General features: G+C 45.3%; 1 protein-coding gene across 2 annotated transcripts in view; it reads left to right on the forward strand.

The window, feature by feature from the left end:
• FNDC3B (fibronectin type III domain containing 3B) overlaps positions 1–15,351 on the forward strand; it is a 549,281-nt gene that overhangs the window by 294,964 nt on the left and 238,966 nt on the right. For both annotated transcript variants that reach the window (XM_030216206.1, XM_030216207.1), the window contains exon 4: positions 5,309–5,385. In XM_030216206.1, the coding sequence (XP_030072066.1) occupies positions 5,309–5,385 (77 nt within the window). The remainder of the gene's footprint in view (positions 1–5,308; positions 5,386–15,351) is intronic.

Genomic DNA, 15,351 nt, shown 5'->3' on the forward strand with positions numbered 1-15,351 from the left:
CATTTGTACCCCGCGCTTTCCCACTCATGGCAGGCTTAATGCGGCTTACATGGGGCAATGGAGGGTTAAGTGACTTGCCCAGAGTCACAAGGAGCTGCCTGTGCCTGAAGTGGGACTCGAACTCAGTTCCTCAATTCCCCAGTTCCCCAGGACCAAAGTCCACCACCCTAACCACTAGGCCACTCCTCCACTCCAATAATGAGCTGCACTACCGTTTTTCCGATTCCCTTACCGTGGGAACCCTAACGGGAGGTCTGCACCTCTCGTTAGGGCTCCTGTGAGGGAATCGGAAAGGGAAAGGGCCCCAAAAAAAGGTAAAAAAGAAAAAAAAAAAAGCAGCGAGCACACGTGAGGGGCGTCCTTTATGGACGTACTCTGCCTGCGCTTGTGAGGGACGTATTTTATTTGTATTTTCGCCGTTTTTTTTTTTTTTTTAGTTTTGTCTCCCCGGCGCTGCTCACCTTCTGTAGCTGTGCGAAGAGAAGGGAATCGGGGACGTGCGAGTCGATCCGGAGTTCGGGACGTCCCTTTCCATTATGCTCCTCTTCCAGGTCTCTTCAGCCAATCAGAGTGCGTTTAGCTGACACCAGCAAGCTAGACGCGCTTGATTGGCTGAAGAGACCTGGAAGAGGAGCATAACCGAATGGGACGTCCCGATTCTCCGACTGGCTACCGAGGTAATGGTGACTGCAACGGAGCTGCAACGAGTAGCTCATTTGCATTCCCTTTCCTTAGTGAATTCTCGTTCCCTACCGATTCGCTATGGAATTTGATTTCCTTTTCATCCTGTTAAAACAGTGCAGACTGATGGGTTATATCACCTTACCAGCAGGTGAAGGCAGAGAATCTGAATTGTTTCAGGGAGATTAACATGATAGGGCTTGGTGCAGCCTGGAACTTCTGGGTCTTCATTCCTGCAGTGGCCAAGAAATAAGTGGTTAGGGCTGAAGGAACTGTTGGTCCTTTTTTGGGCCGTCATCTGCTGTGTTATATCTTTCTGACTGTGAACAGTGAAAAGGAGGAACTCAAAGACCAAGATTCATATCACATGCCCTGAGTGTATCTCAGAAGGGGAGGGAGGGGGAGGGAGGCACCTTATTAAGATTGATAGCCAGTAAAATGTCAGTTTGTTGGGCTGCTGGTTTAAACAAGTATTAACTATGAATGTGACTATGTTGCAACCAAAATTATAAAAGCACTTTTCCATGACTGTTTGTCCTGTTTGTGGTGTCAGTATTTCATCGTGAAGGAGTGTAACCTGCATGGAGTGGCAGGTGCAGCTCTGGCCTGCCTTATTGGATAGACTGGATGGACCATGTGGGTTTTTATCTGCCATCATGTACTATGTTACTATGACTGGTGATGCTGTGATGGCCCAGCCTGATAGAAGACTTTTGTTGTGGTTGTTGTTTTATGGGCTGGTGTTTGATTTTTCAGAAGTAATACAGTCTATGCCACAAATGCTTTCCTTGTCTTAAAGATTTTTTTTTTTTAAATAAAATACACTGGAGGTAATTGTTAATTAAAGACCAGACATCCGTAGCTTTAAGAATTTGTCCAGCTTGATACATGGTTTAGATATTATGTTATACTGTTTGAAACTGATTTGAGAGCAGTGGTAAAAACAAGATGATTGGATAACACCACTGGCAGCCACTTCAATACCAAGACTGCCGCTAGGATCACACTAATACTTGTCAACCAGGGACTTGCTCTATCTTGGCTTGTCCATTCCCACGGTAAGCCCTCCCTGAGCTCCGGCTATCCTGCTGCCATGACTGCTGACATCTGTTGAAATTTGAACTGAGCCGGCGGTGAGTGGATAGCATCACCGGCACCCGCTTCAATAGCGAGACCGTAGCTGGGGCATCGCACCTCAGGCGTCATGCCGAAGGGGTTTGCCAAAGGGGCACCTCTCTTTATGTGCCTCTTTGTGCGCATCAGTGGGGTGTGCTCTCGGACAAGGACTTTATATTTAATTTCAACCTTACCTTAAGCCTCTCAGGTATTGTTAATCGTACATAATGCTTCTAATTAGATTGTAAGCTCTGTCGAGCAGGGACTGTCTCTTCATGTTCAAGTGTACAGCGCTGCGTACGTCTAGTAGCGCTATAGAAATGACTAGTAGTAGTAATGTCTAATCTAGCTGTTTCTCTATACTGCTTCTAATTCCTTGGTTCTTTGGCTACCAAACTGTCTCTTTAGAAGACAATTATAACGTACCATTAATTATACCTTACAAGTAACAATTAAAACTCAATACTTTAAAAACAAGAAATGTAAATCTTCAGTCTAATAGCAATGACTACCTTCGTACACGCTTTATGTTTTCTGATTTGTATTGTTATATTTTACTTTGTATGTACCTTTGTTCGCCGCTTAGAATATTTTAGATATAGTGGGTGACCAATTTGGTCTAGTCATGCTTACGGAAACTTGGTTATGCTCAAATAACGATGTTACTGTTAAAGGCATATGTCCACCAGGCTATAAGATCCACAATATCTCTAGACTCAATAAGAGAGGTGGCAGCTTATCAATAATATACATATCCTTCTTCAACATAGAAACAAAAAATATGATGGAAGATAGGAATGATAAGTCCTGCCAAAATTTAGTTCCCATTCCACCGTTTCACTATCGAGAGTCTTCTTGGATTGTCCAGTGCTTTCTCAAAGGCATTACTCTTCTTCCCTCTGCTAGTTCTTTGCATTGATCAACCTTTTTAATGAAGAATTGTTACTTGTCGTTAATCTACTTCTGAGTCTGTTACTCTGAGCTCTTGTTTTAGAAATTTCTTTCCATTGCGAAAGGTTTATTTCTTTTGCATTATTTGTATTTTTTTTTTTTTTTGAGGTAATCACTCTATTGGGGACAGAAATCAAACCTTCCATGGCTATGCAAGATGAGTTCAAATAAGTACCTGCATATACTATGTAAACCACTTTGAATGTAGTTGCAAAAATCACAGAAAGGCGGTATATCAAGTCCCATTTCCCTTTCCCTATTTGAGATTCTAGATGGAATGTTGCTACTATTGGAGATTCTAGATGGAATGTTGCTACTATTGAGATTCTGTTGCTACTATTTGAGATTCTACATGGAATATTAATGTTGCTATTCCACTAGCAACATTCCATGTAGAAGCCTGCCCTTGCAGATCAGCAACGCGGCCGCGCAGGCTTCTGTTTCTGTGAGTCTGATGTCCTACAAGTACGTGCAGGGCGTCAGACTCACAGAAACAGAAGCCTGCGCGGCCGCGTTGCTGATCTGCAAGGGCAGGCTTCTACATGGAATGTTGCTAGTGGAGGAGTAGCCTAGTGGTTAGTGCAGCGGACTCTGATTCTGGGGAACTGGGTTTCGATTCCCACTGCTGCTCCTTGTGACTCTGGGCAAGTCACTTAACCCTCCGTTGCTCCTGGTACAAAATAAGTACCTGAATATATGTAAACCGCTTTGAATATAGTTGCAAAAACCACAGAAAGGCGGTATATCAAGTCCCATTTCCCTTTCACTGCAAATTGAAGCATCCTTCCATTACATGAGAGAAACAGAGATGGGACATCACGTGATAGGTGATGTTGTTATGAAGTTTTGCTCTGTTTTGTCTCAGATGTAATACAATGATTTCTGTTCATGTTTGCCTTCATCATTATAAAATGATTATCTAAAATGTTCTGAAATGTGTTCGTAGCACATTGTTTTTGGGTCAAGGGCTAGAGTGTGCTCTGATGGCAACTGTAGTAGTTGGGAAGTAGACATGGTACTTGGCAGACTTCTACAGTCTGTGCCCCAAAACCTGGAAGGGAGAGATCATGATATGAAATCTCTATCAAAGCATATGCAATGATTGCAGGTTCTGCATATCTCTATGGAGGGAGTAGAATCATAAAGTATATACTGGCGAATAAATGATGCTGGTCAGCAGTGGGGGAGGAGAAGACATTCTTAGGGTTGGAAGCAATGGTATGTTCCATATGAGGTTGGCAAGGCAAGTTGCTGATTGTCCTGTTTGTATGATGCCAATGTTTTAATCATGAAGACGTGGAGCCTGCGAACCCCACATGCTCCTGTCTCTAGCAGTGGGCTCTATCAAAGTATCAAGAGGCTGCCATTAGAGATCATGGCAGCCATTTTCTAGGTGCAGGAGCAAATGGATTTGTCTCCTGCTTCCATTGCCTCCAATAGACCACCAAGGACTTTAGGTAGGCCTGGAGGGGGGCCTATTGTGAGTGAGGGTGGGGGCTGGAAGGATTTTTTTGCCACTTGGGGGTAGGTGGGAGGGGGGATATGGGGTGTTGTCACGTCAGGGGCTGGGAGCAGGAGGGTAATATATATCTCGCTGGGGGGAAGTGAAGGGGAGGGTTTTGCCGTGTTGGGGGTGGGGGGGTGGGAGGGGATATGGATCTTATGTGGGCTGATATTCAGCCAGGGCTCACATAAGCACCAACAGCCAGACATGGCCTGGCACTGAATTTCAGGAGTTAATTCTGCCCATGGCAGTCGACTGCCGCGGGCTGAATATTCACAGGTTAATTGCATTTTTCAATTTAGGGAGTTCTCATAAAATGCATTTCCTCTTCAATAGTTAGTTAAGAACGTAATTTATTAATACAACTCAAAAAAATACACATAAATACATATATAAAAAATTAGCCCGACACAGGCCGTGTTTCGCCCAGCAGGGGCTGCTTCAGGGGCTACACAAAAATCCTCTATAGTTCAAATGGGAAAATTTATATTTGATAATTCCAAAAATATAATATGCAAGCGATCTCAGTTTGAAAAAAACAGCTCGCTTGCATATTATATTTTTGGAATTATCAAATATAAATTTTCCCATTTGAACTATAGAGGATTTTTGTGTAGCCCCTGAAGCAGCCCCTGCTGGGCGAAACACGGCCTGTGTCGGGCTAATTTTTTTATATATGTATTTATGTGTATTTTTTTGAGTTGTATTAATAAATTACGTTCTTAACGATCTGCTTTGTACATTTTCCATCTTGGAGCTTGCAGACCGTCTGCCTTTGTGCTTTCTTGGACCCTCTTCAATAGTTATTAATATTCTCTATTGTGCCACTGGAAAATATATTTCTTTATAACCTGGTTGCTGCACTTTTGTATTTATTGCAAACTATGAACCATAAATTGAAACGTATCCATGTTGAGAGAAAAATAACAGCCTTTTGGAAGTTTCTTTCTTTAGTGGAAGTAAACTTAGCAAAGTCTTTGTTAAAGTGCATAATATCATCCACACACATATGTGGAAAACATAGCTCAAATTATTTTGTATTTCTTTCTCTTGTAGGGCCGGCGGAAGTTCCCATGATGTCACCCAACGGGTCGATTCCTCCTATACATGTCCCTCCTGGTTACATCTCACAGGTAGGCTTACTGGAACTGCGCCTTTATGAGGGGGTTGGAAGGGGTCATTTAAAAATGAAAAGACAGACTTTTCAAAAATAATGTCCTTTTTATTTCTTATTTTTAGCTACTGAATTAAGTATCCACCTGTAGCTTAAGCCTACTTTGAAACAAATTCAGCTGTTGGTTATTTTGTCGTTACTATTTTAATAACAATAACAATAGTAATAGATAAACACAAAGGATCCTTTAATTGCAAGAAGAATGGAATCAAAACAAAACTTTTCGGCAATTTCAGTAATAAGACGCCATCAAATCCCACTCCAGCCCATCCAAATCTGTCTTTCCATAATCAGACACAGACCACTGAATTCCACCTATTACTGACTTTATTTATTTATTTATTGCATTTGTATCCCACATTTTCCCACACATTTGCAGGCTCAATGTGGCTTACATTATGCTGCAGTGGCGATAACCATTAACCGAACGATAAGTACAGAGAAAAGTTACAATTAAGGTATATAAGAATATCAAGCAAAGTTGTTTAGACCTTTTATGGCTGATTCTCTGTGAATTCTAAATTTTTATTGTAATGTTAGTATTGGCTTTTAAATTTGGATTATGAATAGGGTTTTATTTGTACACCGCCTAGAATTTTAGGATAGTGTGGTTTATCCATTTTTTTATTTGCAGCATTTGTATCCCACATTTTCCCACCTATTTGCAAGCTCAATGTGGCTTACATTATGCCGTAATGGCGATCGCCATTCCGGAATGAGAAATACAGAGTAATATTACATTTAGAGTACAGAGATAAAATAAGTCATAAGAAGTAAATATACAGTTCAATTCAGGCACTGAAGATCAAGGGTAAATGTAGAACATTCAATAGTAATAATGTGAATAAGTAGACAAATAAAAAGAATTCAATGTTAACTTGTTTAGGTAAAGTTTTGATGTCTGGTCATTTATGAGGGATCCTTTAGGTAAGTCTCTTTGACCAAGTGAACCTTTAGTAATTTACGGAAGTCTGTCAAAACATGCATAGTTTTTGTGGCAGTTGGTAAAGCATTCCACAATTTTGTGCTGATATAAGAGAAGCCAGATACATAAATTGATTTATATTTAAGTCCTTTGCAGCTGGGGTAATGGAGGTAATCCTATATAGTAAAACTCACCCTCAACGTTCTGAGGACACTGACGTCAGTGTCACTTCCTTCGGGTTCGAAGGGTTCGTGATGGTGAAGCCACCGATATCACTGTCTCTGGGCCCCGCCCTCGCGTCAAATGTGATGACGTCGAAGGCGGAGCAATGGCGTCAGTGGCTTCACGACTCAGGAGATGAAGGTGGCGTGCGTTGACGAGGTGCGGAGCAATGGCGGTCAGTGGCTTCACAACGCCGAAGGGGTGGGTAGGGAGGGGGGGGGTTCGGGAGGAAAACCTTGCTAGCGCCCGTTTCATTTGCTCCAGAAACGGGCATGTTTTTACTAGTTGTATTAAAAAAATTTTAAAATAAAATGGTGGGACATCCCCTAGCGGAGTCTCATGGTACTATTGCAAGGGGGGGGGGTCAAACTTCTATTAAAGGTCTTTTATAAGGTAGCTTGACCCCTCGCAGTAGTACCCTAAGGGCTCTGTTTACTAAGCCGCGCTATAGGCGTGTTAGCGTTTTTAACGTGCGTTAACCATGTACGCACCTACAATATCCCTATAGGTGCCTATGCGGTTAGCGCGCACGCTAATTGTAGGCGCGTTAAAAACACTGATGCACCTTAATAAACAGGGTGCTAAGAGTCACCAGTGCCATTTTGAAAGAACAGGGGGCTGCAGGAGGGTTGTGTTTGGGGGTGCTGTTTGGGAGAGTTGTCTTCAGGGGGAGGGTGGAAGTAAGGTTTTACACTGCACCCTTTAGATGCCACTTGGGAATATTGGGCTGTGAGTTAGTGGCATTTGAGCTGGCATAATTTTTCCTGGAATCAGGGCCGTGCCGATGCAGTAAGCGGGGTAAGCAACGCAGGGGGGGGCGCCCACCTCTGGAGGGCGCTGCCGCGGTGCTTACCCTCGCCCAGCGCCGCCGAGGCCTTTAAATCTTTTACCTCGGTCGCAGCAGCGTCAGTGAAAGCGCTGCCGACGTCTCCCTTCCCTTGCACTCGTTGGTTCCCTCAGTGTCCTGCCTTCTTCTTCCCACCTCTGGAGGGCGCCGCCGCGGTGCTTACCCTCGCCCCGCGCCACCGAGGCCTTTAAATCTTTTACCTCGGTCACAGTAGCGTCAGTGAAAGCGCTGCCGACGTCTCCCTTCCCTTGCACTCGTTGGTTCCCTCAGTGTCCCGCCTTCTTCTGACGTCAGAAGAAGGCGGATACTGAGGGAACCAAGAGCGCGAAGGGAAGGGAGATGTCGGCAGCGCTCCGCTTTCACTGACGCTGCTGCGACCGGAAGTAAAAGATTTAAAAGCCCCAGGGCGCGGAGGGAAGGGCAGAGAGGCATGGATGGGAGGGCAGCGAGGCATCGATGGGAGGGCAGGGCCCAGGGAGAGGACAAATTGCTGGAAGGGGAGGGGAGAGAGGATTGCTGGCTATGGATGGAGGAGGGAAGGGCAGAGAGGGACAAGGATGGACATGGGGGCCCAGGGAGAGGACAAATTGCTGGAAATGGAGGGGAGGGGAGAGAGGAGGATTGCTGGCTATGGATGGAGGAGGGAAGGGCAAAGAGGGACATGGATGGGAGGGCAGGGCCCAGGGAGAGGACAAATTGCTGAAAATGGAGGGGATGGGAGAGAGGAGGATTGCTGGCTATGGATGGAGGAGGGAAGAGCAGAGAGGGACAAGAATGGACATGGATGGGAGGGCAGGACCCAGGGAGAGAGAAGAAATTGCTGGAAATGGATATAGAGCAAGAAATGAAGAAGAAAGGAGAAAAGTAAAGAAATAAATGGAAAGGAAGCCCTGGAAATGGAGTTAAGAGGACAGATAGCAGCAGACTCAGATACTGGGCCAGCATGATCGGAAAAAGAAAGTCACCAGACAACAAAGGTAGAAAAAAATCATTTTATTTTCATTTTAGCGTTTAGAATATGTCCGCTTTGAGAATTTACATCTGCTATCTTATTTTGCAATGTATAGCAGTTTGTTTCTAAGAATATTGCTGACAATTCCTTTCAGTGTGGCAAGTGGTGAGCGATCATTTTCATGGAGGGGGTCGTGATCATTTTCACGGGGGGGGGGGGGGGGGGGCCAACTGATAGTCTGCAGGGGGCGCCAGAGACCCTAGGCATGGCCCTGCCTGGAATAACGCAGCTTGCATAATACATAATAATGAGGAGTTTTGCATTCATTTACGTGCTTTGCATCTCACGTTTCCCATGGTAACCTAAGCTAATGTGCATTATGATTATATAATGCACGCGATTGCAGTTTAATGTGTGTTAAGGGGCAAATAATGTTGTTATTGCCTTAATGCACCTTATTAACTACCCCCCTAGAACTGTACCTGAATGTAGCTCACCTTGAACTACTATTGAGAATGGTGTGAGCTAAATTCAAAATCTTTCCCTTAACTGAGAATTGTAGCCACTACTGGAGCAGGAATACTTGGTCCAAGGTTCTGGAATCATTTGTGGCTTTTTAGGACTTTCTTTGCTCAAGAGAAATTTCTAAACCAGCAACAGTGACAGGACCCTAAAGATTTAAGGATTGTAAAGAAAAGAGCCCCTGGCCATGGCTCCCTGGGGCTTTGCTAATGAAGCATCTCACAGTATGGCAGAGGTTGAGTAGCAGTGTGCCAAAAGAAATGAGGTTAGAGAGGATTGGGAGGCCTTGACAAAACAGTCTTTGTTGTGCTCTAGGAATGCAGTTCTATATTTTGACCATGATTTCATTGTAAAGAATGGGTTAGAATATATGACAAATTTCTATGTTCATTGCTCCTGTAGCCATGGTATCCTCTATAGTTACTGTATTTTTCGGACTATAAGACGCACTTTTTTCCCCCAAAATTTGGGAGGAAAATGGGGGGTGCGTCTTATAGTCCGAAGGTAGCGAATTCGGGATCGCCCTCCCCTACTTACGTCACGCGATGTTCCCTGGTGGTCTAGTGACGTCGGGGCAGGAAAGAGCCCCCTCTTTCCTGCCCAGCGCGCTGCTCTCCGTCCTCCTGACTGGCTGCTTCCTGACGGTCTCGGCGAGATTCAAAATGGCCGCCGAGATTTCAATTCTCGGCGGCCATTTTGAATCTCGCCGAGACCATCAGGAAGCAGTCAGGAGGACGGAGAGCAACGCGCTGGGCAGGAAAGAGGGGGCTCTTTCCTGTCCCGACATCACTACACCACCAGGGAACATCGCGTGACGTAAGTAGGGGAGGGCGATCCCGAACGCGGACAAGACGCACCGGAGCACCTAGGTTTTAGAGGAGGGAAAAAGGGAAAAAATTTTTTTTCCTATTTCCCTCCTCTAAAACCTAGGTGCGTCTTATGGTCCGGTGCATCTTATAGTCCGAAAAATACGGTATGTCTTTCGTTCTATTGTATTAGTAAGTTATACAGTGTGTTAAATCCATAATTTACGTAATATTTTTCTGTGGGTGTTGTCATAGTGAACACTAATTTCTATTTCGACGATGCAGAATAAAAGCTGATTGACTTGTTTACCCACATATGTTGGAAGAAAGGCAGAAATCCTAAGAGGGAAACTGAATTGCAAAATAAAAGGGGCCAGTACGTGTGTTCGTTGAGTACCGAGGCCTCCATTTACCGTCACCGGTAAAAGGCTTTAATAAAAAAAAAAAGGAAATGACTGTGCGGTAAGTTAACACTTGCCGCGTGGCCATTTCCTGGGGGAGCCCTTTAGGGGCTCTGGCGGTAGCCTGGCAGTAACCGGGCAGTGCGTGATGCTGCCTGTTCATTGCCAGGTATGCTCCCTGCAGTGGCGTAGCAAGGGCGGGGTGGTGGGGGCGGTCCACCCCAGTTGCATGCCACTGGGGGGGGGGGGGTGTCGGCTCCGCTGGTTCCCTGCTCCCTCTGCCCCGGAACAGGTTACTTCCTGTTCTGGGGCAGAGGGAGCAGGGAATCAGCGGAACCGACCCCCCCCCCCCCCAGCGGCGTGCACACGGCAGGCAAGAATGCACTCGGGGGGGGGGGGGGCTTGGGTGATGCGCTGAAGGGGGGTGTCATGCTGCAGCCGGGGGGTGGGTGGTACAGCGGCGAACCGTCCCGGGTGGCAGCCGCACTCGCTACGCCACTGGCTCCCTGCGCTAGAAAATACAACAGTATTTTGTAGACTAGTTTAGCGTAAATACACTAATTCCGCTGGCGAAGCTCCACGGTGAAACGGGAAGTCCATTTGGATTCATCAAGATCAATGCTTGAAGCGACAGATCAAGATAAATGAGATTGAATGCTGGATACTGAACGTTCTCTATAAAAAAATTTTTTTTGAAAAAATCAAAAATGATTTAAGAAAATAAAGTTCATTAGGTAGGGTTTGGAGGTTTCTGACCTATGATTATCTTTATGTCTGTTGAGACTAACCTCTTACAATAGGTAAAAGTCCGCAGACAGTCTCTGACGTCTTTTCCTATATCTTAGAAATTTAACATAACCAAAGACTGCAACGGACATTACCTGAATCTTCTTCCCCCTTTCCCTCTCTAAGTTCCCCCCAACTGTTTCCTACCATACTTTATACCTCATTATACCACAATATCACTTTGTATTCATTCATACTATGTATATGTTCAAACCGTAATCGGCTAACACCGCTAACGGTTATATGTAAGCCACATTGAGCCTGCAAAAGGTGGGAAAATGTGGGATACAAATGTAACAAATAAAATAAAAATAAATGCATTGTTTTGTTAAGCACTTTTTTCGTTCAATAAGGTTGGTGTAGTTACTTTATTACGATGGACTTTTCATCACAGAACACTCTCATCGTGTATTCAAGCTAAATATATTCAAACTAGTAAAACATGCCCGTTTCTGGCGCAAATGAAACGGGCGCTAGCGCGGTTTTCCTCCCGAACCCCCTCCTCACCCCCTACTCACCAGCGTTGCTTGTGTTGCGGCTGCCTCCGATGCCCCGGATTCGCCACTTGCGTCCTGGCTCCACCTCCTCATGACCCGTTCGTTCCCTATGTCTCCCGAACCCCCTCCTCCCCCCCCCCCCACTCACCGGCGTTGCTTGTGTTGCGGCTGTGGGGCCAGGGAACTGTTCTCATGCCTCCGATGCCCCGGATTCGCCACTTGCATCCTGGCTCCACCTCCTCATGACCCGCTCGTTCCCTACGTCAGTTTGGTCGTGACGTTGGTCTTGACATCATCACGGTGGACGCGAGGGCGTAACAGACAGGTATGGGCAGTGGAGAGGCTTCACCACCATGAATCCACGAACCCTTCACGAAAGTGGGTGGGGCTTGAGTGACTTCATTTGAACGTTGAGGTTGCGAATTATGTCCCGATGGGGCGTGGCTGAGGGCGGGTGTATGAGTGAGAGTGAGAATGAGTGGTGTGAGAGGCTGCAACAGTACAGGGCTTCAGTGTTTCCCTGCCACACAGTGAGCTTCAGAATTGGAGGTGAGAATTATTTATATAGATAATATGCGGCTTGTTCTTATACAGTTAAATATGAGTCTTGCTAAAACTTCTTACACATAAAATTTTCATGAGGCTCATATTTAGGCATAGGAGAATATTGGGGTCCTTTTACTCGTGCCCAACACGCACCAAAATGGAGTCACCGTCCGGAGACTTGCACCAATGAAGCACTGCTTACAGTCAGAGCAGTACTTAGAAGTGAAACGTAAATTGCTTTTCCAGAGCTGCAAGACGATGGTACTGTAAACTCAACCAAATTGCAAGTGTAAGAATATATATTGTTTAAGCATTGAACAATACAGCATCGACGTGTGCCTGGTTCACTGCACAAATGCAAAAGAACTGATGTGAAGAAGCCACACCCTTTCTAAAAAGATTATTTTTGTGTGCTTTCCATTTGATTGACAGCCCTTCCTGCCATGATGCTGAAAGTGGATTTTATTAAAAGTACAATAATTCAGCTTCAGGAGCTGAGAATATAAAATTGTCTCATATGAATAGTGAGAAGAGTGATAATTAGTGGTTAGACAGTAATACCTTTATGTCCTGCTATGATGCTAAAAATAAATGTATTTATGTTTATATTTGGTCATTTTTACTATTGTTAAACTGTTAACAAAATTGTGAGTTTTATATTAAACTAGTAAAAAAGGCCCGTTTCTGACACAAGTGAAACAAGCGCTAGCAAGTGTGTATCTTTGAGAGAGTGTATGTGAGAGTGACTGTGTGTGTGAGAGAGAGAGTGAATGTGCGAGTGTGTGAGAGTGAGTGAGTCTGGGTGCGAGTGTGTCTGTGAGAGAGAGAGTGTGTATGTGTGTGAGAATGAGAGTGTGTGCAAGTGCCTATGTGAGACACAGTGTGAGAGAGAGTGTGTTTCACACAGATACAGTGTGTGCGAGAGAGAGAATATGTGTGAGACACAGACTCTCTGTGAGACTGAGTGTATGAGACCAAGAGTGTGAGTGACTGTGTGACACATAGAGAGTGAATGTGATACAGTGTGAGACATAGAGTGTATGAGAGACATTGACTGTGAAAGAGAGAGAGTGTGTGAGAAAGAGAGAGTGTATGTGTGTGTGTGTGTGACAGAGATACCTCCCCCCCCCCCCCCCCCCTCTCTGGTGTCAGCCCCCCCCCCCCCCCCCCTCTCTCTCTGGTGTCTGAGAGTTACTGTGCAGAATGCTGAGCTCTGGCTGTGCTTCAAGGAACTGACCAATCCTATTTAATAGAATGCACCTCCAACATTCTGAAGCCGAGAAACCTCGTGTGGTTGGTCACTTCTGCTTGTGACGAACCCGGAAGTACGTGATGTCAATTCAGGAGATGGATACAGAGAGCAGGAATGCCTCAGCCATGCAGTCAGCTTCAGAATGTTGGAGGTGCGTTTTATTATATAGGATTGTACCTGCTGTACACCATATTGATTGAATCTCTTCATAAAGGTGGTTAATAAATCCCAGTAAATAAAAATAAATAAACAACATACTAATAAATGTGATATAAAGCCCAAAGAATGATGATGATGATTGACCTGCAGAGCTTGGGCTTGTTCATTATTAATACTTGAGGATCATGGGTCAATTATAGTAGGGAGTGGAAAAGAATTTGCCTTGAGTTTAGCCACCCATTTATTTATCCCAACTGACTCTGTGCCATTCACCTTGTCCCCATCTACATATCCGCACTTGGCCCCATCGGCTATATGGTAAGCATTAGTATCATAGCTATGTTATTTGAATGTTTTAATGCGTGCTTATTAGGTGTTTCATTGTTATTATGCTGACATTGCGTTATACCTCTGTTGTTTGAATTTCAGTGCTGTCAAATGTGTATATTTTTGATCCTGTTTCATGGTAATCCTATTACTAGGTTTCAATTTGCTGTTTTCAAGTTTACCTCTTCATTGTATTTATTTTTATATTTGGTCGTTTTACTATTGCTACGCTGTTAACAAAATTGTAGGCTTTATGTTAATTTGTACCTACTGTACATCGCCTTGGGTGAACCTCTTTATAAAGGAGGTTAATAAATAGCGCGGGAGCCCTTACTGCCATCTCAATGGGTGGCGCTAAGTGCTCTCCCCCCCCCCCCAAATGGCCGCGCTTCAGTAAAAGGGGGCCTCAGTTCAAGTCAAAAACACGCACTGATGCCAGCGCCGGCCTCCTTTTGCCGCAACTTAGTAAAAGGACCCCATAAGGCGCAATGAATATGCGTGGAAAACTGCGCATATAGACGATGAAAGGTCAGAACCATGACAGTTCATCACCAGCAGGCAATTACCGTATTTTTCGGACTATAAGACGCACCGAACCATAAGACGCACCTAGGTGCTCCGGTGCGTCTTGTCCGAGTTCGGGATCGCCCTCCCCCCGAGTTCGGGATCGCTCTCCCTTACTCACGTCACGCGATGTTCCCTGGTGGTCTAGTGACGTCGGGGCAGGAAAGAGCCCCTTCTTTCCTGCCCAGCGCGCTGCTCTCCGTCCTCCTGTATGCTGCCTGACGGTCACGGCGAGATTCAAAATGGCCGCCGAGAATTGAAGTCTCAGCGGCCATTTTGAATCTCGCCGAGACCGTCACTAGACCACCAGGGAACATCGCGTGACGTGAGTAGGGGAGGGCGATCCCGAATTCAGAACTCGCTACCTTCGGACTATAAGACGCACCCCCCATTTTCCTCCCAAATTTGGGGGGGAAAAAGTGCGTCTTATAGTCCGAAAAATACGGTACATAACACATATCATAACTGAGCTGAGGAGGATGGGAACGGAGTGAGGGGGAGTAAGTGAGGTAGCATTTTCCAATCCTGTGTAGATAAAATAGGAGAGTGATTCAGCGGTGCATGGCTTTAGTATACGTTTAGGGTCCCTTTTACAAAGGCGTGCTGAAAAAATGGCCTGCGGTAGTGCAGATGCATGTTTTGGGCGCGCGCAGAATCATTTTTCAGCGCACCTGTAAAAAAAATGCCTTTTTAAAACATTTTTGCCGAAAATGGGCGTGCGGCAAAATGAAAATTGCTGCGTGTCCATTTTGGGTCTGAGACCTTACTGCCAGCCATTGACCTAGCGGTAATGTCTCACATGGTAACCGGGCGGTAATGAGCTACGAGTGTGAAATGCCACTTGGCGCGCGTCTGATACGCGCACCTGAAAATAAAAATTATTTTTCGGACGTGCGCCAAAAACTGAAATTACCACAAGAACCACACGGTAGCCGGGCGGTAACTCCATTTTGGTGCACGTAGACGCTTACGTGGCTTAGTAAAAGGGCCCCTAAGTGAGGCTCATATTTTGGGTACAAAAGAACAGGTGCCGATGTGTCCTGGCACTTCTGATTTCTTTTGGAGATGCACACAAGGAAGCCGCAATTAGCAGCAACCCCCCCCCCCCCCCCCCATTTA

The sequence above is a fragment of the Microcaecilia unicolor genome, chromosome 10 (genome assembly GCF_901765095.1).
Source record: "Microcaecilia unicolor chromosome 10, aMicUni1.1, whole genome shotgun sequence".
Classification (NCBI taxonomy): Eukaryota; Metazoa; Chordata; class Amphibia; order Gymnophiona; family Siphonopidae; genus Microcaecilia; species Microcaecilia unicolor.